Source organism: Nyctereutes procyonoides, unplaced genomic scaffold (assembly GCF_905146905.1).
Source record: "Nyctereutes procyonoides isolate TBG_1078 unplaced genomic scaffold, NYPRO_anot_genome, whole genome shotgun sequence".
NCBI classification, from domain to species: Eukaryota; Metazoa; Chordata; class Mammalia; order Carnivora; family Canidae; genus Nyctereutes; species Nyctereutes procyonoides.
The window spans coordinates 63939258-63964799 of NW_026575046.1; the positions used below are offsets into that span (position 1 = coordinate 63939258).

General features: G+C 44.1%; 1 protein-coding gene across 4 annotated transcripts; it reads right to left on the reverse strand.

Moving 5' to 3' along the window:
* Window positions 1-3: 3 nt before the first annotated feature.
* SEC24C (SEC24 homolog C, COPII coat complex component) lies at window positions 4-25332 on the reverse strand. Of its 4 annotated transcripts, none has more exons than XM_055325490.1 (23): window positions 25259-25332; window positions 23262-23460; window positions 20640-20775; window positions 11824-11999; window positions 11243-11614; window positions 10847-10983; window positions 7934-8045; window positions 7384-7511; window positions 6030-6168; window positions 5707-5822; window positions 5410-5534; window positions 5071-5262; window positions 4770-4863; window positions 4436-4552; window positions 3912-4082; window positions 3322-3418; window positions 3074-3219; window positions 2714-2852; window positions 2448-2566; window positions 2173-2352; window positions 1726-1917; window positions 1405-1494; window positions 4-1260 (listed from the first exon to the last, which is right to left on the reverse strand). In XM_055325490.1, exons 2-23 carry the CDS (start codon window positions 23431-23433, stop codon window positions 1120-1122), a joined length of 3291 nt encoding a protein of 1096 aa, XP_055181465.1. In that variant the 5' UTR covers window positions 23434-23460; window positions 25259-25332; the 3' UTR covers window positions 4-1119. The 4 variants fall into 4 exon arrangements, with proteins under 4 accessions (XP_055181465.1, XP_055181466.1, XP_055181467.1 ...); XM_055325491.1 differs by lacking the exon at window positions 25259-25332 and adding an exon at window positions 24493-25138; XM_055325492.1 differs by lacking the exon at window positions 25259-25332 and adding an exon at window positions 24383-24477.
* Between the last annotated feature and the right edge of the window lie 210 nt (window positions 25333-25542).

The window sequence follows — 25542 nt, forward strand, 5'->3', positions numbered from 1 at the left end:
AAATGAGGCTGTTACATCTTAATTTATTTTATTTCTTTACAAATTAAAGATGCATTGAAAAATAAACCAATGAAGAGAAATGAGAGGTCCAGAGCAGGGCATCCCAGGCTGGGAGCAGACAAGCCTGGCCACCATCAAGCCTAGCCCTTGTCCTGCCCCAGCCAGTTCAGGTTGGAAGATAGCTGTCAGCCACTCTGTCAATACCACAGCTCGAGTGGTGTCCGGGCAGGAGAGAACAGAGCTCCAGCCACCTCTGCCTCTCTCCCCAATAACTCCCAGCTTGGAGAATCAGTGTTTCCAGTGCGAGCACAGAGTGGGAGAGGGGCTGGCTCTGTGAGGTATTGCAAGTTGATGACCAGGCTCCCTACAGAACTATCCAGTGTTGGAGCCTCTCCAGCTGGAAAAGAGGCTGGTACCTCTTCCAGGTCCTAATCTTTGCAATTCATTTCCCAGGCTCATTCACCTGTGACAATGTGCCTCTATCCACTGAGTGATCACCAATCATTACAGGAAAGAGAGAAAAGCTAATCAGCCACTCTCCCTAACTTTTGACTTGGTTGCTGATTTCTAGGCCCAAGAAGGACTGACCAACCACTTTTCTCTCCACCATCTATGGTCTATACCCCAGCTCTTGTGCACCTGTATGTTTCATCCCTAATATAGGAAGTTGTTGATGACACTGAGCTGAATTAGCACACCCCCCCCATGGTAACCCTGGGATTTCCACTCCTTCCTGCCTGCCCCTCTCTTCTTGGAGGCTGGCCCCTCTCTTCTTGGAGGCTGGTCCAAGGGGACACATAATATTGCCAGAGTCTGGGTGCCTCCAAATCCCCCAACACCGAATCATATACTGTGAACTGAGAAACTACATTCATTACGACAGGATTAGCAGGAAAAGGAGGATAAAGTGAGGGGATAGGGGCACCTTCCATCAGCAGGACATGACAGAGTGGTAGGATACTTGATCCCAGAAAGGTGTCTCCTTATACCTCCCCCACCCCCCAAAGAGATTGAGGTCAGCTTACATGACTTAGATACGGAACTGTTCCAATTTCTCTGCCATCCTGGGATACTTTCTGGAAGCTGGCCTGGGACCCTATTGCCATTTACCCACTTGCTCTAGCTCAGTAGCTGCCGAATTTCCTTGTGCATATGACAGAGAAAGTCCACATACGATGCTCCTCCGCTCAAGCTCTTGTCTTCCACCAGGAAGTGCTTGAACAGCATCTCCAGCTTATCCTCCTGTTTCACCACGATAAGCTATGGCCAAAAGATAGGGTCATTAGGCAGCACCAAAAGGAATGAAATATGCCCTAACATCCCATTATCCAATCACTTATTCCCACCCCCCTTCTAGGGGAGGACTTGACAAAGTAAGAAATGCAGGGTTTAGATCAGTGTTACCTTCATGTACCGTGATCGCTGTGCCCTTAAGCTATCAATGAGGCCTCGCACTTTCTTGGACAGCGGATTATCCAAAACGGGCAAATCGCTCTGCAACACAAAATTAATTTATCCTTATGGTAAAGATACTCTGAGCTCAGTCACATGGGGCAGCACAGAGGTATTCATCATCTGAAACGAGCCTGGGAAATGACAGCACCCTCCCTCCTCCCCAAATACTACCTGCTATTCAAGGGGACTAGCACCCAAGATTTACTGGCTCCCACTCCTATCACAAAATGCATTTCCACACCCATATTCCCCTTGACTTCCTGCTCTCACCAAGCCACTGGTGATCTGACTGAAGGAGGAGACATTGAAGAGGCTCTGGACAACACCCTGCTGGACACTTGCTCCCACCCACAGGAAGAGGTTGAGCCCATTCTCCAGCAAATATATATCCCCATTGCTTAGACGCTCTTCAGATGCTCGAACTGCTGGCGGTTCAGTGGCACTCTCAATGGGAGACTTTGTCTAAACAAGAGGAAGGGGGCAAAAGGTTATTTACCAAGGACCATAAGACACATTTGTGCCACCACCACCCACCCCCCACACACACAATTTCAGAAAGCTAAATCTCAGTAACTTTCTTAGTGTGGAAATTACATCAGATAATGTAGGTTAAAAACAAATTCACTGGTGTTAGACACAGATAATATTAACTCCTCCCTTTCTCCTATGATGCCCCTTTCTCAACTCAATGTCTCACACCCCAGCCCTCAGTCGCACCAATGGTAGGAGCCGAGGATAAAAGAAGACATTGGTCTCAGCCACATCCATGGAAGTAACCAGCTGTCGGACATAGGCACGGTCATCAGTAGTGACTTCAGCTCCAGGCTGCAGGACATCACTCTTCAACACACAGTTCAGGTAAACTGGGAGTAGCTTCATGCACTCAGGAAGAATCAACTGCAGGGGTTATTAAAGTAAAGTTAATGATCATGAGAAATCTCTCCCAGGTGGAAAAATTTGTCCCAGCAATTCCTTCAATGGGCTTGTCCTACCTGTCCTGCAGAGGAGGGGCTGGCACAGTTCTTTCTGTAACAGGCCAGGATCTGGGCACACTGAGTGATGAGAGTATCACGAACAGTCTTTACAGGGCTATTGAGGACCCCCCGGTATGCTGGAAAGGGAGACAGCACAGTCACTGACTGGCCACCCCATCACATGTGCTTTCCTGCCACCATACCTACCTGGGAGTGCTGCATCATTGACAGTCACCTCTCTCTCAGCCCCAATCCCACTTCCCAATCCCTGCCTCTACCCTCACCGAACTTGGCCATGTAGTTGATGAGTGTGTCAGTCTCACAGTTTCGATACAGATCAGCCAGCTGGGTGCAGCAGTTCAGGGCCAGGTTGTGGATGCGGAGCCGTCGCTGCCCTGCACAGCTGGTGTAGAGCAAGGCACACTAGGGGAAAGGAGAAAGGGAGAACTCATACCCTTCCCTCACCAAAACCCTCTGAAAGCCTGTTCTTTTGCTGTATTATTAAGCTAGAAGAAAGACATGAGCCACCCTTCCCCAGACTCTTCTAGTCCTCTCCCCCACCTCCTACCTTCTTCGTAGCAGCCCATTTATAACCAGTATGATACTTGACACTTCCTCCCCAGCCCCTGCCTGCTGCCTGCTACCTGCAGGAGGGCTCCACTCTCTTCATTGAGCCGATCATCATGCTTGAATTCCACAGTCACCGTCTTGTCCCCATCCAGCCCAGCCAGCTCCACATCTGTTGTGTTGCTCATGTAGAAAGCCCCAAAGAAATCTACTGCACGGATACCTGAGACCACGTGGATAGGGTCAGGGCTACAGATATCATAGATGCCACTTGCCTCCCTCCCAGGTTTAGCCCCCAACCTGCTCTTCTCTAACCAGGACTGACCAGTGCTTGTCCGAACGCGCATCACAGCATCAAAGCCAACAACCTTCTGTACATCCCGACGGAGGTCACTCAGGAACCGTTCCTGGTCATTCTCCACCTGCAGCCCCCCAGGCCCAGAGTCACATCACTGACTACATTACGTCCTGAAGACTATCTCCCTGTATCCCCTCCACTCTACAAGCTGCTGAATCATAACAACAGTGGAGATGATAATAACGATGATAATGATAGCTTTTAAGCATTTACTACATGCCAAATACCACATTAAGTATTTTACATATAACTACTTGACCCTGATGAAAAACCCTAATTAAGTATTAAAATCCCATTTTACCGATGAAACAAAGAAATAATAATTGAGTAATTCTCTTAGGTCAGACTCCTAGTATTCTGGGAGGGCCAGAATAACAACTAAGGACAATTCCAAGCCTCATGCTCCTAACCACTACCCTTGTGTTCTCTTCTTTATGTTACAGTCTTCTCCTTCACTAGGATTCCTATTAATGAGTCAGCAGCTAAAGAACTACTCCATGTGTAAGCAGATATTCCCAGTCCTGCTTCCACTTGCCACCCAGAGTCCCATATCCTACCTGAAAGCAAGCATATTTGTAGACAGAGCCACCAGTGAGCTGGGGTACAACAGAGAGTGTGGCCACATCCACATACTGGTTAGGGAAGAGAAAGAGATCTACACAGCAGCCTTGGGCCACACACTCTTTGGCCAGGGTCTGATAGGCACCTGTCTGAGGCTGGAACAGAGTCTGGGGAAGAACAGAAGAAAACATTCAAATACTTCAGCTCTACCCTATTTGAGAACTATATGGTTAATACAAGATATTCAAATATATCTAAGACTTCAGATCTATTTCGTAGGTTATTTGCAACAATAGTAGGACATTCTCTAAAAAAAGAATCGATCGAGGGCTTTGAGATGAGATGGGGTAGAGAGGTGTGGGAGCACTAGAGAAGGTTGGCAGTCATGGACTTGACATGTGAAAGAGCAGGGTGTCTAGTCCCAGTCCCCCTTCAAGAAAGTTAAAAGAGTATTGCATTGTGAAGAATTACCACCTTCCTCTATAATGGAAAGTCCTCCCCCCATCTCCCAGTCCCACACCTTCTCCTTGTCTGTGTTGATCAACTTCCTGTCGTCTCTGTTCTTCAGTTTCCCTGGGGCCTCTGCAATGGGCAGGGAGGTATGGAACAGAAACAGCTTCCCTGCACACTCAGCAGCCTAGGAAAGAGAGGACTACTTGTTCATTCTTTCCTTTATTCAGCTATTATTCATTTATTCCTTCCCTTGTCATTTAGTCAGTGCCAGGTATGTCAGATATGCCAGTGATGAGTTACTGGACAGTCATCAATCACTAAAGAAACAGGGGTTATATCCCAAGGTATCAGATGGTCAAAGGAAAGCAAGGCAGAGGAAGTTGCCAAGGTTCTAGCCTTACCTTTAGAGCCTCCATCCCAGCCTGAATAACTGGGGCAAATACTGTTTCTGTCTCCCTTGTGTCTGCAAACATTTCAGGAATCTGATCCAATAAGCTGAAGAGACAGGTGATGGAAGGCAATCAAAATTGCTATCCAGACTTGATTCCTCAGTCCTCAATTCTCTGAAGAATCCAGTGGTCTCTAGACTGAAACTCCTGAGGCACAGTCCCTATCCATCTGCTGACCCCTCTGCTCAACTATCTGGTCTTCTTTGATTGTACCCACCTCACTCCCACTTTATCTCTACAATCTGGCTCTTACCTCGTGATGACTGCCCGAGACTCACTAATGTTGACAAGGAAGCCATCTAGTAGCGGCACAAACATGTCAGCCACATCAGATACAACCATCATCTGTGGCTGGGCCAATGAGCTCTTCACATTGTAGAAGTGGAGCACCTTATTATAGGTGACAAAGCCAACACGGATTGCTGATTCTTCTGTTCCTCCCTCCCTGTAGAAGGTAGCATCATTACCCATACTTGCCATCTTCTCCCCCAGCCAACTTCATGACCTCAAGCTCTATCTACTGAATCAAGCCGGAACCCTCCCACCCCCATGATTTTGTCCAAAGGAAGCACCTTGTCTCCAGAAGTCTCACCTAGGTAGAAAGTCTAACAGTGACTTGAGCTCCTCACAGAGGAGCCTAACAAGACCACTCCTGATGGCATTGTAGGAGACGTCAATCATGAAGATGAAGGCAGGGGGGCTGGGGAACTTATTGTTCTGCAAAAGAAGGAAATGTTGGGGAGAGAGGTATGGGGTATTGGTAAGCAGACTAGTTGACTAGAGAGAAGTCAACATCAAAGAGGACAACAAAAGGGTGAGGGACGTACACAGGGATTCTTAGTCTCAATGTGCTCCACCCACTGCTCCTCCCCATGCAACTTTCCCTTACCTTGCAGTAATCTACAGTGGCCAAGAATTCATAAGAGCCCAGGGATAGCTCAGGACGGTCATAAGCATCCACACGTTTGCCAGTATGATCCAGATGTTGAAAATACTGGGGGGGAACTGAGGGGGAGCATGCAGAAATTACTCAAATGTCCACTCTCAATCTTAGGAAGTCTTGCCCTGGCTGAGCTCACTCTACTGCCCCACATCCCCATATATGCCCTATTCCCCAGTTCCCGAATAATGGAACCTCACCTATCTAACTAGAAAGAAAATAATGAAGATGAAGTACAAAACACCCCCCAGTCCCAGCCTCTGTGAATATACCATCATTGATACAACTGCAAAAGCAGCACTGGAAGCGCCTCCCTCCTTCAACGAACTGCATGAAGGGACACATATATGCTTTGCAGCGATTGCAGCGCAAGGGGCCAGATTCCCCGTGGTCCACAACATAGGGTGACGCCTAAGGAGCAAAGGAGAAGAGCTCACACAGAGAAAAGCTACAGTGGGTTGAGACATGTGGCAATAGATGAAGAGGAACGACCTGGAAGGAGGAGGGCATAGCTAAGGTATTTTGCCTAAGGAAGGAGTACAGTGAAGGGGAATGAAGATAAATGATGAGGGTACTGGTGACAGGAATGTTCCTAAGAGTTCAAATTCTATAGTTTCCTCTTCTTTCTCCTCTTTAGAATTCCACTTCTTGAATGAGAAGACCTGTGAAAATGGACCTGCCAAATCAGGGGCTGCCACAGGCATATAAGGAGAAAGCCAAAGATTATCTAGGATTCTCATTTTTGGCCCTATCTTCAATTCTCTTCACTCTTGCCCTAGGAATCTTAACTTTGCTTCCTTCCCCAACCAAGTACCTGGGAGACTGACCCTCCCCCATCCCTGGGTTTCTGTGACACCTACCTACCAATGACCCAAGTAGATGTTATCCTACAAATAAAAGATCAGCGGCCAAGTGTCTAACCATCCCCACTGAGACCCAGAATGAGAAAAACACAGAGCAAGACAGAGAGAAGCAGGATGTAAACTGAGTCTTGAGCTTCCAGTTATAGAGAAATCCATCCTAAATTCAATAAGCTAGGCCTCCTCTCACCAACATGAGGCTATCCTACCAAAGCCTGTCAGAGCAGCTGACAAGCTCGTGCTCTCTTTTCATGCTGATTTCAGGTACTGAGGTGATAAATCAGGACCAAGCCAGGTAAGAGAAGGACTATTAGACCCTAATCTACCCTTTTTTCTTATATGCTGTCCTAACATTCCCTAACTTACCAGCAGGGATGATAGGACTGTACAAAAGAAAAACAGGATAAAAAAAAAAAAAAAAAGAAAAACAGGATAATGTACTTGTAATCATTTGGAGATAACCATGCTATGAGAAGCTTCTGCATTCAGCTATCTCCTCCCCTACAAGTTGGCCCTACCTCTTTTTCATAGTTTGCCTCCCATATGGACTGTGCTTCCATCCAACAATTTCTTAGGATTTTACCTTCATCCCGACCACCTATGCCATGAGGCATAGGCCCTGGGGTAGAAAGCTATTGAAGATACTCTCCCTTCACACCCAACCAAGACTTCTTCCATTATGAATGCCAGCATCATTTCTAGGAAGAAGTCTTATTCCCTCGCTCTTCCTCCCATTCATTATACTCTAATCCTTTCCCTGACTTACCTCTTCTGGTGGCAGCCTTGCCAGTGGCTTGATAACAGCTGCCAGGGGCACCTGAGCCTGCTTAGCCATGTCAGATGTGCAAGGGATATTATAAGATGTGCATCGGATGTATCGGGGACTTGCATTCCCTGGAGGAGGTAGAAAACCTGAGTCAGATCAAAGAATCCCTCCAGACACTAGCTCTCCATTGCTGATACACGCCATCACCACAAAAAAATGCTAAAGCGGATGGCAGCTTTTCCCCTAGAGACCAAGGAGGGACTGGTTTCTCATTGAAGACTGACAAAAGCGAGGCACCCAGGTGGCTCAGTCGGTTAAGCATCCAACTCTTGATTGCAGCATAGGTCGTGATCTCAAGCCCCACATTGGGCTCCATACTGGGCAGGGAGTCTGCCTCTTCCTCTGCCCCTCTCCCCATGTGTACTCCCTCTCCCTCCCTCTCTCTCAAATAAATATAAATCTTCAAGAAAAAAATGAGGCTGACAAAAGCTTATCCATAAGCTGATAATCTTGAAGAAAAAGCCCTCACAGGGAGAAATACCCTTCTTACCTTGGTCTTTCACCAGGAAGTTCGTGGTGACTAAGGGTGGCACCTGTCCCCGTACTCCAGTAACAAATGGCTCTGAACCCCGGTTGTTCCTGTCATCTTCAATAACCTGAATCTGTAGGGAAGAAGTGGAATGAGTGAGATGACAGGAAAAAGGGAACTACCAGGTCCTAGAGAGCCAGGAGAAAAAAAGGCTAGAGCTACAGCACAGAAACTAGTAATTTGCCAAGAATACCTCATGCATCAGGTCTGTTCTCCTTCTGGAGATCACATAAAATGCTACAATGCCAATCTTCCACCCTACAGTCAGCAGCAAAATGCTAGACAGGAAACACTAGAGAATGGACTTCTTTATGAAATGCCCTGATCCCCAATCAGTAGTGACCACCCCCTTCCCCCCCGCCCAGGAAAGCTCCAAGTCTTGTCACAAACCTTCAAACATGATCAGATTCTGTTTCCCTCCCCCATCAAGCCTCCCCTCCCCCTCCTCTCATCAAGACACATCTGAGTCAGAGCTGGAAAACAGACAACAGTAACCATGTAAAAAATGAACCTACCTGGAATGACTCTACACTCAATGAAAGCAGAAGGAACAGGGTGAGGAGAGGATTAAACAGAAATGACCAGGTAAGGTGAGGAAGCAGATGCTGCCTTATTTTCAGGTAAGCATCAGTGTGTCAATATGGGAGAAGAGGATTAAGGACCTGATCCTTATAAGCCCAATCCTCAGTCCCCCACATTTTGACAGACCCAGCAAAAGGAAGGGAAAAAAAAGATCTTGCAAAAGTTATCAGATCTTCGTGTAGCTGATGACCTTTGGTCAGTTACTTTAAGATGGTTTGGAAAAACAGAAAAAGTAAGGGAAGAGTAAGACTCCATATCCCACAGCAGAAAGAGATGAAACATATCAGAGTCAAACAGACCCTCCAGATGAGAAAGTGGCCCACACTTTTCCCAAACCAGCAGTCTCGTCCCCTGTGAGAAATGCCAGTATTCCACACTTGCACCTACCCAAAGTTCCTCCACAAGCTGTAGATAAATCAATCCCCAAAGGGAAGAACCTACCACTCCACTTTGTCCTGTTCTATCAAATGTCACATGCAGGCTCCTAGAGGACCCAGCAGGACCAAAACCAACACTTAACATGCCACGTGATCCCACCCTTAGAGCCTGATCTACCAACCCATACTCAAAGCACGGCTAACAGCTTGTTATTGCATTACATGGTGATTTGAGACATGCACATCCTTCTGGTTTGTAAAAGCAAGGGTCTAGAAGGACTAAGGGAAGAGGATGGAGAGGGATGTACATGGTGGATGAGGTGAAGATGAGGTCACAGACATGCATGGGTGGCATTAACACAGGGATGACACGCACACACATACCACCCCCTGCACTTACTGGACTAGGAATGGCATCAGGGTCTATTCTGTGCCTGGTTTTCTGCTGAGGAGGCAGCTCATTGAGTTGCTTTTAGTGTTTTAATAATAAAGGCAGCAGGGGAATACAGGGAGGGAGACAAAAGAACAAGAAGCAGATGTTACTTCTCTCGACCCCGATGAGTTAGACATGAATAGCTGGAGCCCAGCTTATAGTGCTGAAATCAGGCCCTCTCTAGGTTAGAAATTCCAAGTCTCGCTGGCCCAACACAGAGGCTTTAATGGCTCAGACTATGATATAGAAATATAACAGGGCAAACAAGAAGCAAGCAGAGTTTTACAGGGAGGGGCTGAATGGGAGAAATCTTAAGGAGGAAGAGGGATGTTCCCTCCAAAAGGCCAAACCTCCCATCTAAGGACTGTGCTTATTAAAGAAGCCTTTCTGGGCAGCCCGGGTGGCTCAGCAGTTTAGCACCACCTTCAGCCCAGGGCCTGATCCTGGAGACCCGGGATCGAGTCCCACATTGGACTCCCTGCACGGAGCCTGCTTCTCCCTCTGCCTGTGTCTCTGCCTCTCCCTCCCTCCCTCCCTCTCTCTCTCTCTCTCTCTGTCTCTCATGAATAAATAAATAAAATCTTTAAAAAAAAAAAAAAAGCCTTTCCTGACATCCAACTAGACACTCCTTCGCCCTGGAGAGGAAAAGGAGGATGCTTAATCCTCTAGGGTCCCTCTTAGCCGACAGGGTCCTTCACCATGGTAATTCCCCAAAGGAAGAGGGAAGAGAACAGAATGGAATATGACAATGGCTAAGCATGGTGAGGTAACTGACATAGCAAATGTTGTAGACAGAACTATAAACTAGCCCCCACTTAGGAGTACAGTCCCAGCCTCTATTTCAAGTAGGATAAGAAGGCCTGAGGATTCTGATGATGGCTCTAAGGGTGAGATTCACCCTCTTCCTGGGAAAAGCAGCTCCCCCACATTGTCCTTATAAACTATAGATCACTTTCCCCCAACTACATAGCAAGATTCTAGCCAACAAAAGTACTTGAAGTTTCCTCCTAAAATACTGTCCAGCTAGGGGCAGAGAGAAACCAGTGAGGCTTTCCTTCTCTTAACACCTACCATCAGAGAATTCCCACCAGCTCTACCCATTAAGTAGACTGCTACCCTGCCAAATCTAAGAGGACAAGACCTGGACCCAGCTACTATTCCATAGAAGGGGAGAGGTTACCATGCTATGTCCAACAGTGACAGAATGCAGCACTCAACCCAGAGCTCTACTGACACTACTTATCACTCTTGGCTTCCTCTCCTTTCCTGCCCAGCTATGGAGTAAAATTGCCTCCAAAAGTCTTCCGGGGCCTCAAGCTCCAGTTCAAAGAGTCAAAAATCAAATCTAGGTTCTACATCTACAAGAAGATGAATGAAAAGGGAAAATAATCAGAAAATGCTAGGCAAACATCTCATCTAGATTGATTCATTTTTCTGGCAGCCACAAACTCCTTCCCTAGGACCACATAAGTATCTACTTACAGGGCTTGGGATGGCATCAGGATCCAGGCGTTTAGGAGGCAGTGGTTGAGGAGGCCCAGGCTGACTGCCAAAAGTGGGTGCTCCTGGGTAGGGACTTCCATAATTGGGCTGAGGACCCCGGGCTGGTCCAAAGGAACCTGAGAGACAATGGCACAAGATTCATAAATTCAAAATACCCTCCCTGTTTCTTCTTAAGGCCTCAGGAAAATGGCTAGACTCCTCTAAGTGCAGAATTATGAGGTAATAGCCATTCAGAGAAAGGCCACACTATCTGAACTAATACCCTGAAACTGTCCATCTAGTTCACCACTTAGCAAGCAATACTAAAAGCAAACAAAAAAACACCTGAATAGCTGAAGCCTTTGGCTCCTAGACAGACCTTGGGAAAAAACTCACCATTTTGCTGCAGCTGATAGCCTGGCTGCTGGGAGGAGTGCATAGGTGGTGGTGGTCCTGGCGGCCCAGTCATTTGGGTGCCAGGAGGCAGAGCTTGAGGAGGAGGCGAGGACACGTGGTTGGGCTGGCTCAATGAGGGCCCCCCAAAACCCTGTCCAGGCAGGAACGGACCAGTCATCGAAGGCATCCGAGGACCCCCTGAAGCTGGGGATGTGAAGGTGGAGGCCTGTGGTGGGGCAGATCGCTGGGGAGGCTGGGCCCCAAGATGACCCTGGGCCTGGCTAAGGGGAGGAGCCTGGCCCTGAGGATAAGAGCCATACAGACCAGGGTTGGGGAAATTTCCTGAGGCTGAGGCCAGTGATGCTGGTGAGCCTGAGAAGTAGAAGAGGTAGAGTCAGAACCCTAGTCATTTTGCCTTCTTAATCAGTAAATCACTCCTTTTCCACATGAGGAGCAAGAACGGTTGTCCCATTGGCTGGCATTCAGAAACACTAGAAATAAAAGGGATTCAGGTATACCCCAGAGTCTGATGCTTCTAAAAAGAAGGAGATAGTCACATTCCTGCGGTCATTTCTACTCACCATAGCCTAGCCCCACAGGGGGAAGGGCTGGGGCCACAGCACCACTGATCTGCATTCCGGCCAGCTGAGCAGTCACCTGTGCACTTGTCGGGGGAGGGCCATAGGGCTGAAGCACAGTTGGCTGGCTGACCACAGGGGCCAATGGGACTGACCCAAAGGGCTGAGACCCAGGGAACCTGTGAGGACAAGGAAGGCAGAGATGACAAGCATGCTGGGACACCCTTCAAAGTTGGCAGGAGCTCCACATCATACAGGAAACTATACTTTTCTACAGCATCTTACTGTCATCCTGGGCTGTTTTATGGCTTTGTACTTTTGTACACTTGTAGATACATTACATTCCCAATGATCTACACTATGATTATCCATGGAAAATCTTGTTTTCCATTAGATTCACTCCACAAACATATGCCAAGCACCCTCAGATCAAGTATTTACTCTACTAGATTATCACTTCCTCTGACTTAATCCTTTGTTGAAAAATTGCCTCAATAAACAAACAAAACACTTCAGTATTGTAAGTAGAAGTCCTGAAGAAGCTGGAAAGTGTGCAGATGCATTAACACAATAGGCACTTAATAAATGTGGGATCAAACAAATGCAGTTTGTTTTACTTTTAAACCAAAGTATTTAAAAATAAATAAATAAATAAATAAATAAATAAATAAATAAATAAATAAATAAATAAATCAACCAACCAACCAAAGTATTTAACTACTTTATCCTGGTAAAGTTGTTAAGAGCAGAGTAGGTCAGCTGAGTTTGACACTCTATACTAATCAGAAAGATGATGCCAACTCTACTAGAACGGGAAACAGGACATAAACCAGATAGCCTTCTAGCTGAGTTTATCTAGCAAAAGCCTCATTACTTGGATAGCTACACTGGACATTCCCATGGTATTAGATGGGACATTAAAATATAAATACAAAATTATTCCGTTATCATTACATATCAACAAGTAACTTTATTGGCACTTATGGTGATATTACTGCAGAAATCTACAACACAGATTATTGTACATAACAAGCTCCATATGCAATTTCATGAATGAATCAAATTCTTCACAATAGTCAGTTACACTGAAATTCTGATTTATCCTTTCTTCTTATTTTGTCTCTACTGAATAACTTGTACTTTATTATATTTGGTTAGTTCCTATTAGTGTTGTAGTTTAACACTTTTCACTCATTCATTCATTCAACTACTCTTTCCTGAGCGTTATGCTAGTCAACCTTTCACCTCCCTAAGCTCTTTGTTGGGCTTAGCATTTCTTGTTTTCCACAGCACCAAACATACTGTTAGCTCCATAGCCAATGCTCATAAATCCGTGTCAGAATAATCATATTCCATGGTCACTACTCCATTAATATGAATACTATCAACTACCCACTGTTACTCCATCACATGCCCTAGTAATATTATCTGTAAACAGGTTCACAACTTATAAAGCATCTCTAAGTGCTTTATTTAATTTAATTCTCATAGCAAAATGAGTGCCTAGGTGGTGGTGGTCCTGGCAGCCCCTGAGCAGATAGAAGAGTAAGACATTAAGAGTGTAAGTGGCAAACCAAGCTAGAACCAACCCCAGAACTGATTTTAGTTCAATGTACTTTACTTTGTAATTGTAAAATATAACAGAAATAGAAAAAAAAATACATAGGATAAATATGTACTGATGAATAATTATTCAAACACCAATGTAACTAAAAACAAAGTCAAGAAAAAGAACACACTAGCACCAAAAGACCTTATGTGCCTCTCCTCCATCACAGCCCTCCTTCTCGCAGAGGTAACTACTTTCCTAACTTCCTAATAATCATTTCCTTGTCTTTAGAGCAACGTAATTCAGGGGTGTCTGGGTGGCTCAGTGGGTTAAGTGTCTGACTCTTGATTTCAGAGCCTCATGTCAGATTCTGCGCTGGGCAGAGAGATTCTCTCTCCCTCCCTCTGCCCCTTCCCCACCCCCCTAAAACAACAACAACAAAAAAAAAAACAGTTCTTTTTTGGGGGGGTATTTATTTATTTGACAGAGCACACAAGTCAGCACAAGCGGGGGAGAACAACAGAGGGAGAGGGAGAAGCAGGCTCCCCACTGAGCAGGGAGCTCGACCTGGGGCTTGATCTCAGGACCCTGATATCATGACCCGAGCCAAAGGCAGAGGCTTAACCAACTGAGACACCCAGGTACCCTGACTTTTTAAAACTTTTGTAAATAGAATCATATTATACATACTCCCTGGGTTTGGCTTCTTTTGTTCAACTATGATTATGAAATTCATCTATAATGGCTGACATTGCCTTTCATCACTAAATGTTATTCCACTAAATAAATAAGCCATGATTTACTTAAGTATTTTAACGTAGATGGATATTTAAGTTTTTCTATTTTTTTAATAATACAGTGTTGCTATTTATACATACATGAATTTTTCTAAGGCATATATCTGAGTGAATTGCTAGATCATAAGGTATGTATATCTTTAATTTTAAGAGATAATTCCAAATTATTTTCCCAAAGTAGTTGTTCTAATTTGCATCTGACCACTGAATAACAGTTCCTACTACACCATATCCTTAGCAATATTTGGGACTGTTAGACTTTAATTTTGCCACTTTGATGGATACATAGTAGAATCTTATTATGCGGGATGCCTGGGTGGCTCAGTGGTTTACCACCTGCCTTTGGCCCAGGATGTGATCCCAGAGTCCCAGGATCGAGTCCCACGCCAGGCTCCCTGCATGGAGCCTGCTTCTCCCTCTGCCTATTTCTCAGCCCCCCCTCCCCCTCTGTGTCTCTCATGAATGAATAAATAAAATCTTAAAAAAAAAAACAAAAAAAAGAATCTTATGCTTTTTGATTTGGACTTTTCTTATGAGATTGAATAGCTTTTTAATATGTTCTCTCTTTTTTAAAATATCTTATTGTACTATACTCACTCCTCTTCTTGTGATGATGTGAGATGATAAAATGCCTATGTGATGAGACAAAGGGAGTAAATGATGTAGGCACTGTGATGAAGTTACTACTGACCCCGTGATAGTACATCAGAAAGAGGATCATCTGCTTCCAGACTGCAGAACGGGAGACTACTATAGCGGTTGCTTAGGGTACAGGGGGGATTGAAGGAATAGCTAATTAACAGTAGCTACTGAGCTAAAGGATATGGTGTTTCTTCTTGAAGTGACGAAAATGTTCTCAAACTGAGGTGATGGTTGCACATATCTGTGAATATACTAAAAACCAATGAACTGTATACTTTAACTGGGCAAACTGCGTAGTATGTGAATTTTATCTCAATTAAGTTGTTTTTAAAAATCCAGCCAAATAAAACTGCCCTAAAATCTCATACCTCCTGCCAGCTTTTGCTCCTCCTTTAGCCAAACATTACAAAGAATTGGTCTTTATCTCCACGTCTTTGGTTTCTATTTCCCTTTCTTTTTAAATATCATTCTTTCTGGGTTTATTTTCCTGTTTTTTTTTTTTTGAGATTTTATTCATTTATTCATGAGAGATACAGAGAGAGAGACAGAGACACTGGTAGAGGGAGAAGAGGCTCCCTGTGGGGAGCCTAATGTGGGACTCAATACCAGGACCCCGGGATCACAACCTGAGTCAAAGGTAGATGCTCAGTCACTGAGCCACCCAGATGCCCTATTTAATAGTTTTCTCAACCAAGGTCTATACATGGTAAACTCTCAGTCTGTTTGTAAATGTCTTTATCTGTGCTTTCTCCTAGCTAAGTACAAAATTCTGCACTGACAATTATATTCCCTTAATGCTTTTAAGATACTAGTCCACTATCTGATCTCCTATAATAGTCTCTATTTAATCTAGTCAATTTATTTTCTCTCTGAGAATCCTTTACAGCCTGAGTTGAGAGAGTGTAGTTGTTTTACATTTGCTTCTATAATATACTCCCATGATACTGCCACCCAAGATGACATTTTTTAAAAAAGCTTATAAATATAATTTCCAGGGGCACCTGGATGGCTCAGTTGGTTAGGTGTCTGCCTTTGGCTCAGGTCATGATCTCAGATCCTTGGATTGAGCCCCACGTTGGACTCCCTGCTCAGCGGAGCCTCCTTCCCCCTCTCCACTGCCCCTGCTCATGCTTTCTCTCGCTATGTCTCTTTCTCTCTCTCAAATAAATAAAATCTTAAAAAAAGAAAAAAAAAAGAAATTCTATTTCCATAGTATTTGATTCATTCATTCTTTTTAAGTGTATGACTCAATGACTTTTAGTAAATTTATGAAGTTGTACAACCATCACCAGAATCCAATTTTAGAACATTTTCATTACCAAAGAAGATCTCCTGTGGGGAGCCGATACAGGACTCAATCCCTGGACGGGGATCATGCCCTGAGCCAAAGGCAGATGCTCAACCACTGAGCCACCCAGGTGTCCCCAAAATACTTATCTTTAAAAAGAAGTGACTGATGGATTCAAGAGTAGAAGTACAGAATCCTATTAGGAGGCTGTTGTAGTAGTTCAGGTTTAGGATGGTAGTGGTAGGGGTGGTAAGAAAGAGATTTGGGATATGTTTCACAGGTAGAGTTAGTAGGATTGCATGTGAGATAAGAAAGAATAAGTGTGAGTGTCTTTTAATCTGCTAGCTTAAGCAACTGGGCAAATAGTAGTGCAGAAGCCTGCTTCTTCTTCTGTCCATGTCTTTGCCTCTCTCTCTATGTCTCTTATGCATAAATAAATATAATCTTTAAAAAAATAAAAATAAGTATTTTTTTAATTAGTAGAGAATGAGGAGAGTATATGCTAAATTTTTAACAGATACTATTTTCAGTAATCACATTTGTGATGGGGGATCCCTGGGTGGCGCAGCGGTTTGGCGCCTGCCTTTGGCCCAGGGCGCGATCCTGGAGACCCGGGATCGAATCCCATGTCGGGCTCCCGGTGCATGGAGCCTGCTTCTCCCTCTACCTGTGTCTCTGCCCTCTCTCTCTCTCTCTCTCTCTCTCTCTCTGTATGACTATCGTAAATTAAAAAAAAAAAAAAACAATTTAAAAAAAAATCACATTTGTGATAATGTTAGTACTATTTACTGAGACTATTGTATATAATAATGGATAAAATAAATGAGAAATTATGGCATACTTCAATATTCTAATTCCATTATCCCCATGGCCTCAAGAAAAAGAGGAGATGGGGTGCCTGGGCTCAGTTGGTTGGGTGACTGGCTTTTGGTTTCAGCTCAAGTCATGATTTCTGGGTGTTGGGCTCTGTGCTCAGCGGCGTGTCTGCTTGGGGATTCTCTCCCTGTGCCTCCCCCTCACTTGCACACATAGGAGCATGCTCTCTCTCTCCTTCAAATAGTTAAATAAATCTTTAAAAAATAAAATAAAATAAAGAGATACAGATATAATAGAGAGGATAAGAGAAGTCTCTATAGTCTTGAATTTGAATTGGAAGTACAAATATAAACTAAAGAGAACATATTTATATATGTAGATATGTGTTTCTTAACTATGCCCACTGAAAAGGACCAGAAATAACCAATCAGGTAGCAACAAACATGCCTAGTACCCCATAAAATGTCATTTCTCACCAACAAAATAAAGGATTTTTTGGAAAAATGGCTAATTCCTAGTCTGGGGTTTAAAATATATAAGATAATCTTAGAACATCTTATCATACCCAAAGATTCCTTAGGGTCATCCCAAAAGTACTCAGGATTCAAATTGAAGAGATTCCCATTGGTCAAAGATGGGGCACTCTAAGCTTTAATAATGATGGTTAACTACAGTGGACTGAAACCTAGCAAATATGCTTAAATTCACAATAACATTAAGAAGGAAAAATTGGGAGGCACCCACGTGGCACAGTTGGTTAAGCATCTGACTTGGTTTTGGCTGGGGTCATGATTTCAGAGTGGTGTGATCAAGAACAGCAATGGGCTCTGCTCAGTGCAGAGTCTGTCTGGAGTTTCTCTCTCCCTCTGCCCCTTGCCCACTGCACACTCACTCACTTGCTCTCTTAAATAAATAAATCTTTTTTTTTTTAAAAAAAGGAAGAAATGGGGCAGCCCAGGTGGCTCAGAAGTTTAGCGCTGCCTTCAGCCTGTGGTGTGATCCTGGAGACCCGGGATTGAGTCCCACGTCACCTCCCTTCATGGAGCCTGCTTCTCCCTCTGCCTACGTCTCTGCCTCTCTCTCTCTCTCTCTCTCTCTCTCTCTCTCTCTGTGTGTGTGTGTGTGTCTCTCATGAATAAATAAATAAAATATTAAAAAAAAAAGGAAGAAATGGTCACCTTCAGTAGATAAGAGAGGGCCAATTCATTCTATTATAAACTGGTAAATAAAGGTAAATGAATTGCACGAGTGGTAACCAAATAACACATGAGAAGAAATGTCAATAATTATATTCAAACAAATAAATAAATGAAAAAGAATTTAAAAGCATCACCATCTTGGAAACCCAACAAATTCATAAACATATATATTAATAAGCACTAACAACTGCCAACACAAAACTATCACAAAAAAAAGAAAACAAGATATTAAGAAAACAAGTCTCTGGATCAAGCTGCCAATTGGCAAAGAATACAAAGAACAACACATGGAACTCTGAGATGGAATTTGCAACCAGGAGAATCCAGACTGTGGGAAATTCTTTAGGTCAATTGGCTTCAGTTCTTTAACAGATAAATAGAAAAAGAAAGAGATAGAGAGGGAACCTACAGACTTAAAAGACACATCAAGTTGTTTTTAAATAGGCAAACAACAGTTTGCCAGTTTACAAACTAAACTGTGGTATCTAGAGATGTATATTTGGGTGTAGACGATTTTTAAAAACATAAGAAAGTGGTTAAAAAAAATAAGAAAGTAGTTACTATAAGAGGATAATCATTACTTATGGGGATGAGGAGAGAGTTATGATTGAATTAAGGCACCTGGAAGGGGCTCAGGTGTGTGGCCGAATTGCATTTCTTCATCTGGGTTGTAGTTATAAGGGGGTTCCCTTTATAATAATTTACTAAGCCTGTGCTCACTTCGGCAGCACATATACTAAAATAATTTACTAAACCACACATTTATTTTATATGGGTTGTTTTGGTATGTGTTTTATATTACAATGAAAAGATCGATTGCATAAACAAACAAATGAAGAAATAAATGCAAACATGTTACTCCCCAGCTCAAATCTCTCCAATGGCTTCTCACTGCAACTAAATCAATTTTACACTTCTTACTACAGCTTACAAAGCACTATATGATATGGCTCTTGCCTATAATCCTGTCTTTTCTCCTCCACTCTCCACTCTGCTCTAGCCACACTGGCCTTCTTGCTCTCCTTCCTATCCACCAAATTTTCTCCCTGAGGGCCTTTATACTTGTTTCCTCTATCCAAGACACTCCTCTTCCAGATCTTTGGCTAGCTCCCTTTATCATTTCACTGATGTTTCAAGTATCATTTCAAGGAGGCTTTCCTTGACCATTGTAGTTAAAACAGCTCCCTACTTCCTTACTCTGTTTTGTTTTTGATATTTGTCTACTTGTTATCCTCTGTGTACTCCACTATATTATAAGTTCCATCAAGGCAGAGATTTGGTCTGTTTACTGCTTTATCTCCAAACTCTAAGTGGTTCTTTTTTTTTTTTTTTTTAAGATTTATTTATTTATTTATGATAGACTTAGAGAGAGAGAGCGGGGCAGAGACAGGAGGAGGGAGAAGCAGGCTCCATGCCGGGAGGCTGATGTGGGACTCGATCCCGGGAACCCAGGATTGCGCCCCGGGCCAAAGGCAGGCGCTAAACCGCTGAGCCACCCAGGGATCCCCTATCTCCAAACTCTAGAACAACATCCAACACATAAAAATAAAAAATAAATAGTTTTGGGTAGATGAATGAATGAATTCTCTATACTGCTTCTCAGTGTTTTCCAACACACAAGGTTAGGGAGCACTTCCCGGGCTCTTTCTATAGGCTAACTTTCTATGCTAAACATGTATCTTCTGGACACTCAATAAAAATGTCAAAAAGTGACTCTTCCATTACCACACAACACACACTACTCAGTTATACTTTATTCTTTGTTTACCAAGAAACAAACAACAGTCCAACAGAGATGACTGCCTTTCTTTAATGGACTTCAATATAAAGACAGTTATTTATTGGATCATATGCCACCAAAATTTTTATCATTTATATGGCTTTTCTTTGAGTATCTTTCCTTTCATCACTGGTCACACCCAAACTTAACCAATAAGTCCTACTAACTGCCTGATCTAGAGGAAAAGTAGAAATCAGAAGAGACATAAATAATTCTGAGATCCCGGGCAGCCCCGGTGGCGCAGCGGTTTAGCACTGCCTGCAGCCCAGGGCGTGATCCTGGAGACCCTGGATCGAGTCCCACATCAGGCTCTCTGCGTGGAGCCTGCTTCTCCCTCTGCCTGTGTCTCTGCCTCTCTCTCTGTGTGTCTCTCTCATGAATAAATAAATAAAATCTTAAAAATAATAATTCTGAGATCCCTTTTTCTTGTTTCTCCCTGAAGACAGGTTCAGTAGGATTGCAACAATTATGGAAGCTATATGTCTAGTCAAGAAAAAAACTCAAGTTCACAGAAGGAGAAAGAATATAGAAAAGAACTTAGGTACAAAGATGGGTTAATGATCTACAGAGTGGACAACAGCAGAACTTATAACCTGGAAAAATTAAAACAAAATACCAAAAAAGTGGAGGGAAAAGAGAAAAGGATCTAAGAGAAAGGCAAAGAAAAACAGTAGAGGAAATAGGCCCTCATCCATTCCTAATTCTTCTAATTTCATCAGACCCATGTTAGGCTGACCCAAGTACATACCTCTGCATCTGAACAGTGGAGCTTGGCCCATTCTGTACATCTCCTTGGCCAAACTGGCCATATGCAGCCTGGCCACAAGGGGCCTGTGCTGTTGAGGCTGGAGGTGCCTCTGAAGAAGGTGGGGCTCGTGACACACCTGAGGGTAAAGGACAGAAACTAAATGATTGGGAAATAATTTTCTTCTCCACCCTGAGCAAGGAATGTAAAGCAAGGATAAATAAGCTCAGATCTTCACTGGCATAATACCACAGCTTTGCAATAAAAAGTTTACCATGAACATGCAACTCTAGTTACAGAAGATTGTCAACATGGGAGACCAATCAGAGTCTCTACTCTCCTAGATAGATATAGTACAGGTGAAGCTGTAACCAGAGCTACAAGAATATTGAGGCTTCCTCTGATCACCATAGACTCTCACTTAATCCAGGTCAGTCTAATGTTATTACCCTAGACAAAAAGTCCACTCTTTAAAAAAAAAAAGAGAGAGAAATTTTACTTTATTTTTTTTTAAGATTTTTATTTATTTATTCATGAGAGAGAGAGAGAGAGAGAGAGAGAGAGAGAGGTAGAAACACAGGCAGAGGGAGAAGCAAGTTCCATGCAGGGAGCCTGATGTGGGACTCAATCCCGGGACTCCAGGATCATGCCCTGGGCCAAAGGCAGGCACTGAACCGCTGAACCACCCAGGGATCCCCAGAGATTTTATTTTAAAGTAATCTTTATGCCCAATATGGGGCTCAAACTCACAATCCCAAGATCAAGAGTCACATGCTCCACCAACTTGGCCAGCAAGGCACCCCAAAAAGTCAATTCTTTTAAGGAAAAGATCCTACTCCAGAACTCAGACACTTAAAGCATATGAGAAAGGTGGTGCAAAAGATAATCAAGTAATATACTGAAACAGATTACAAAGAAAAGTTCCTCTTGGGGGATCCCTGGGTGGCGCAGCGGTTTGGCGCCTGCCTTTGGCCCAGGGCGCGATCCTGGAGACCCGGGATCGAATCCCACGTCGGGCTCCCGGTGCATGGAGCCTGCTTCTCTCTCTGCCTGTGTCTCTGCCTCTCTCTCTTTCTCTGTGTGACTATCATAAATAAATAAATAAATAAATAAAAATTTAAAAAAAAAGAAAAGTTCCTCTTGGGGAGATCATTCTGTCAACCTCTTTTTCATATATGCTACTTATTCTAACCATCTTTTCACCCACATCCAAGTGTTGATGCTCCCAATATCACATGGCATGGGAAAGTGTTCTCATAGTTTGTAGACTTTGCCCAGTGGTTCAGTCAGGACAGTTGATTTGCCCTCCCATTAGTGCTGCCACCTTTGTCTTCACAAAAGCTGTACTCGGTCCTTTCTGCTCATCAGAGGTGCATCAAAGCTATTTCTACTACCCCCAACCTTTCTGCATACCATCCCCAACCATCCTTCTCACATGAAATGCAGGGAATTAGTAAGTTGGCACATCACTTTGGAAATGTTGCTGACCCCTATTCAAACAATTGTTCTCTTTTGCTCTGTTCCTCAGTAGAGATTAGAAAATTCAAAGCCTGCCTACAGACTAATTAATCTGAACCTGATCACTAGCTATCAGAGAACCAGATTCGTTTTCCTTTCAATAACAAAGCTTCCTCTTGAGGCAATGCCAAACTCCATCCTGATAAGCCAGGACTTGAAAGATCAGAAGTGGACTCTGTCCAGCCAAAGTCTCAACCCAGACTAAGGTTCTTCCAAAGACATGAGACCTAATCTCACCACTTAACAATTTTTTTTCTCAAAATTATATTTAAAATGGTAACACTTCATTCATTTCCCAAATCTTACTTATGCCTTCTTGGTGCCTTCTTTTCCCATATCCCTGTATGGAATTTACTATCTTAAAAAGCATAAAATGTTGGGCATACTCTAAGTCTTCAGCTAGCCTAACCAAAGATCTACCGTTAACCATTTTCCAAAAAGCCATATGGACAATCTGTAGAGTACCAGCTGCTCTTCTTGAAAAAGTAACATAAAAGTCAAACACTGATCCTAAGGCAGCACCAGATTAGTCTTCTCTTATTTCCCTGATATTACAGAGCATCTAAGAAGCAGAGGAAACTCAAGTACTCAAGTGAAAGCAAAGAATGATATCAGCAGAAAGATATAAGAAGTACCACTACACTTTTTAACCATGAATTAGTTCCCCATGTCGCAGGGTCATTTATAGATAAAACCATCAATCCAATGAGGCATTATCAATATATATATGAGGAACACGTGAATTCAGCGAGATTTTAGGTTAAAGGGAACCAGCAGTCCTGGCCACAGACTCTGCAGGAGTCGTGACCACAACCTTTCCATCCAGCTGTGAACAAAGCAGGCAGTTGAGGCTGTATAGAGTGACACTCACATGAAGTGGACTGCCACTGAAACTGGAAGATGTGCTTCCACTAGATGTTTTAAGGCAGAACCTATTAAAAACAGGGAAAGGCAGACTGCCCACAGAATTCTCAGTGACTGAGAACCAGAGTCATGTTCCTCAATCCCAACTACCTCAACTCTCTAGGTAGCTTAGGTAGGGCAATGCCACCCAACCTGAACACTACTGATTCCCCTCCTTAGCTCAAAGAAAACTTGGAAACATACCTGGGGGGGGTGTTTGCTGATAGCCTGGTACTGGGCCATTGTAAACTCCATAGGGAGTGGTGGGGGCTGTGGACCCTGGTTGCCCACCATAGCTGGATTGATGATACCCTTGGTAGACAGGCTGGGGCTGCCCAAATGGCGGCACAGGTGGAGCTGACTGGTTGACGTTCATTATGAGTGCATCCCCACTTGGTCTCACCTAAAAGATGAGAAAGAAGAGAGAAAATAGTCAAAATCAACTTCTAAAGAGTCAAAATCAATAATCAATAGAAAATAGTCAAAATCAATAGTCAATAGAAAACAGTCAAAATCAATTTCTAAAGAGATAGCAGCTATATAGGCTAGGAAGTAAGACATAAAAAAAGACTGACCTTACCAGGCAGTTATCAGCCTAATTGCTCCCATACTACCACAGAATCTTTGTAATTTTCTGCCCAGCCAGTAGATTACTTCCTCAAAGTAAAGAATTGTTACTGTGAACCCCAAGCTTTGTCACTGCCAAGAGGGTATAAATTTCAACTTCAGATAGGTCCAATGGATGGAGCAACAGCCTCCATTCCTAAGTGGTATGAGTTCTAGCATCTAGTCTCACACTGACTCCTGCCACTGATGAACTACTGTGATATTATAAGTAAATGAAACAATGTTCCACTTTCCATTCATTCACTCTAGCATGGATTCATTCAACAAGCACTGAATACCCTCTAATATGCTAGTCACTTTTAATCACTCAGGCTACACATATAAACACATATAAATTCCCTCCTTCTCAAAAGACAAAAACAGAGTAACTGATTAGAGAAATGCAATCCTTTGGCTGAACTGCAATAATTCAAATGCTACTCCATTCCCAGTCTTCCCACCAAAAGAATGTATGGATTTGAGAATGGAAGCACTAAAATCATTAAGTGTAAAGGACACCCACAAACTCTAGCAAGGTACCAGACTCCAGCCAAGCGCAGGGCAGGTACAAAAACTTCTCACAATAACCTATGAAAACAGTTCAAAGATCAATGACAAAGATTTCATGTAAAAAGATCACCTATCCTTCAAGCAGAGGGACTAGGAATATTTCAAATCCCATGCCCTTCTCCAACTCCGTTTCTGCTTTCCTTATATACCTGTCATGAATCTAGGCCACCACTGAAGTTATTACAATCTTGTCCAGCAACAGAGGAATGACTTAGAGGGCCTTTCGTGGGTCCTTCCAAGAACAAGACTGTCTACTCACATCTAAACAGCCTTATTCCGACTACTCTACAGACAGATGCGGCACAAGAAGCAGGAGAGTTCACAGCCGCTGGAGTGGAACAATGGGCCTCTCCCATTTGCTAGAGAGGGTCATCTTGATTACAGAAACGCTGAGCTGCTCCTGGACTGGAATTCTTTAAACGTAAGCCATCTCAGGTACTGTTCTTCCAAATCCTAAGCTTTGCACCGGTCACAACACTCAGCTTGACAGGTGACCCCTTCTTCCCCTGTATCTTCCGAAAGTCAGTGTGAGGGCGGGGGCCGGAGGAAAGGAGCTTCTCCGCCAGGAAATAATCTCACACCCCAGAGTTGGGCGAAAGGCTCAAGTCTGGACTCCATTCTGGGTAGACAGCCGAGAGTGACAACCCAGGGGGTGGGGCAAGCTTCCTAGAACTCTGAAAGTAGTCGAGCTTGTGGAGGCTGGGAGCGCTGGGAATCAAGACCAAGAAGCCAAACTAGCATCTCGGGCCACGACGAGAGGGCTGATCCATTGAGCATGGAGATCGAACGGCTTGCGCCCTTCAACAAGCTCCGGGCAGGAAGCGGGAGCCGGAATCTGGGCCGGGAGCAGAGAAGGGAAGATCTAGAACTGATCCAGGATTCTGGATGCGTGAGGTGAGGGTCTCTCCTCGTGCCCCGCCCCCAGGCTCCTCCCTTCCTGCTCAGACCAGACCCCGATCTGGCCAGTGGTACCCCGGCCTCTCCCCTGCTTTCCTACCCACCAACCTCCCGTTGCCACTCCTCACCCGGCTCCAGATCCAGGTTCGACTTCGTTCCTAACGTCAAGGCTCCCAGGCCCAACTTCCGGTTCCGAGGGGGACTGAGCGACGTCCCCGGAAGTTCCTCCCCCACGCCCTGGGAGCGACCACTCCTTCTGCCACGTCTGCAGGAGACGCGGCCTCAAGAACCCGGATGCCGCGCATGCGCCACTGCTCCCCTCGCGTCATGGCTACCCCGGGGATTCTCCGCAGAATCTTATGCATTTCCGCCTTTTATTTTCCCCCCAGATGTTCTGGTCACTTTATAGTCC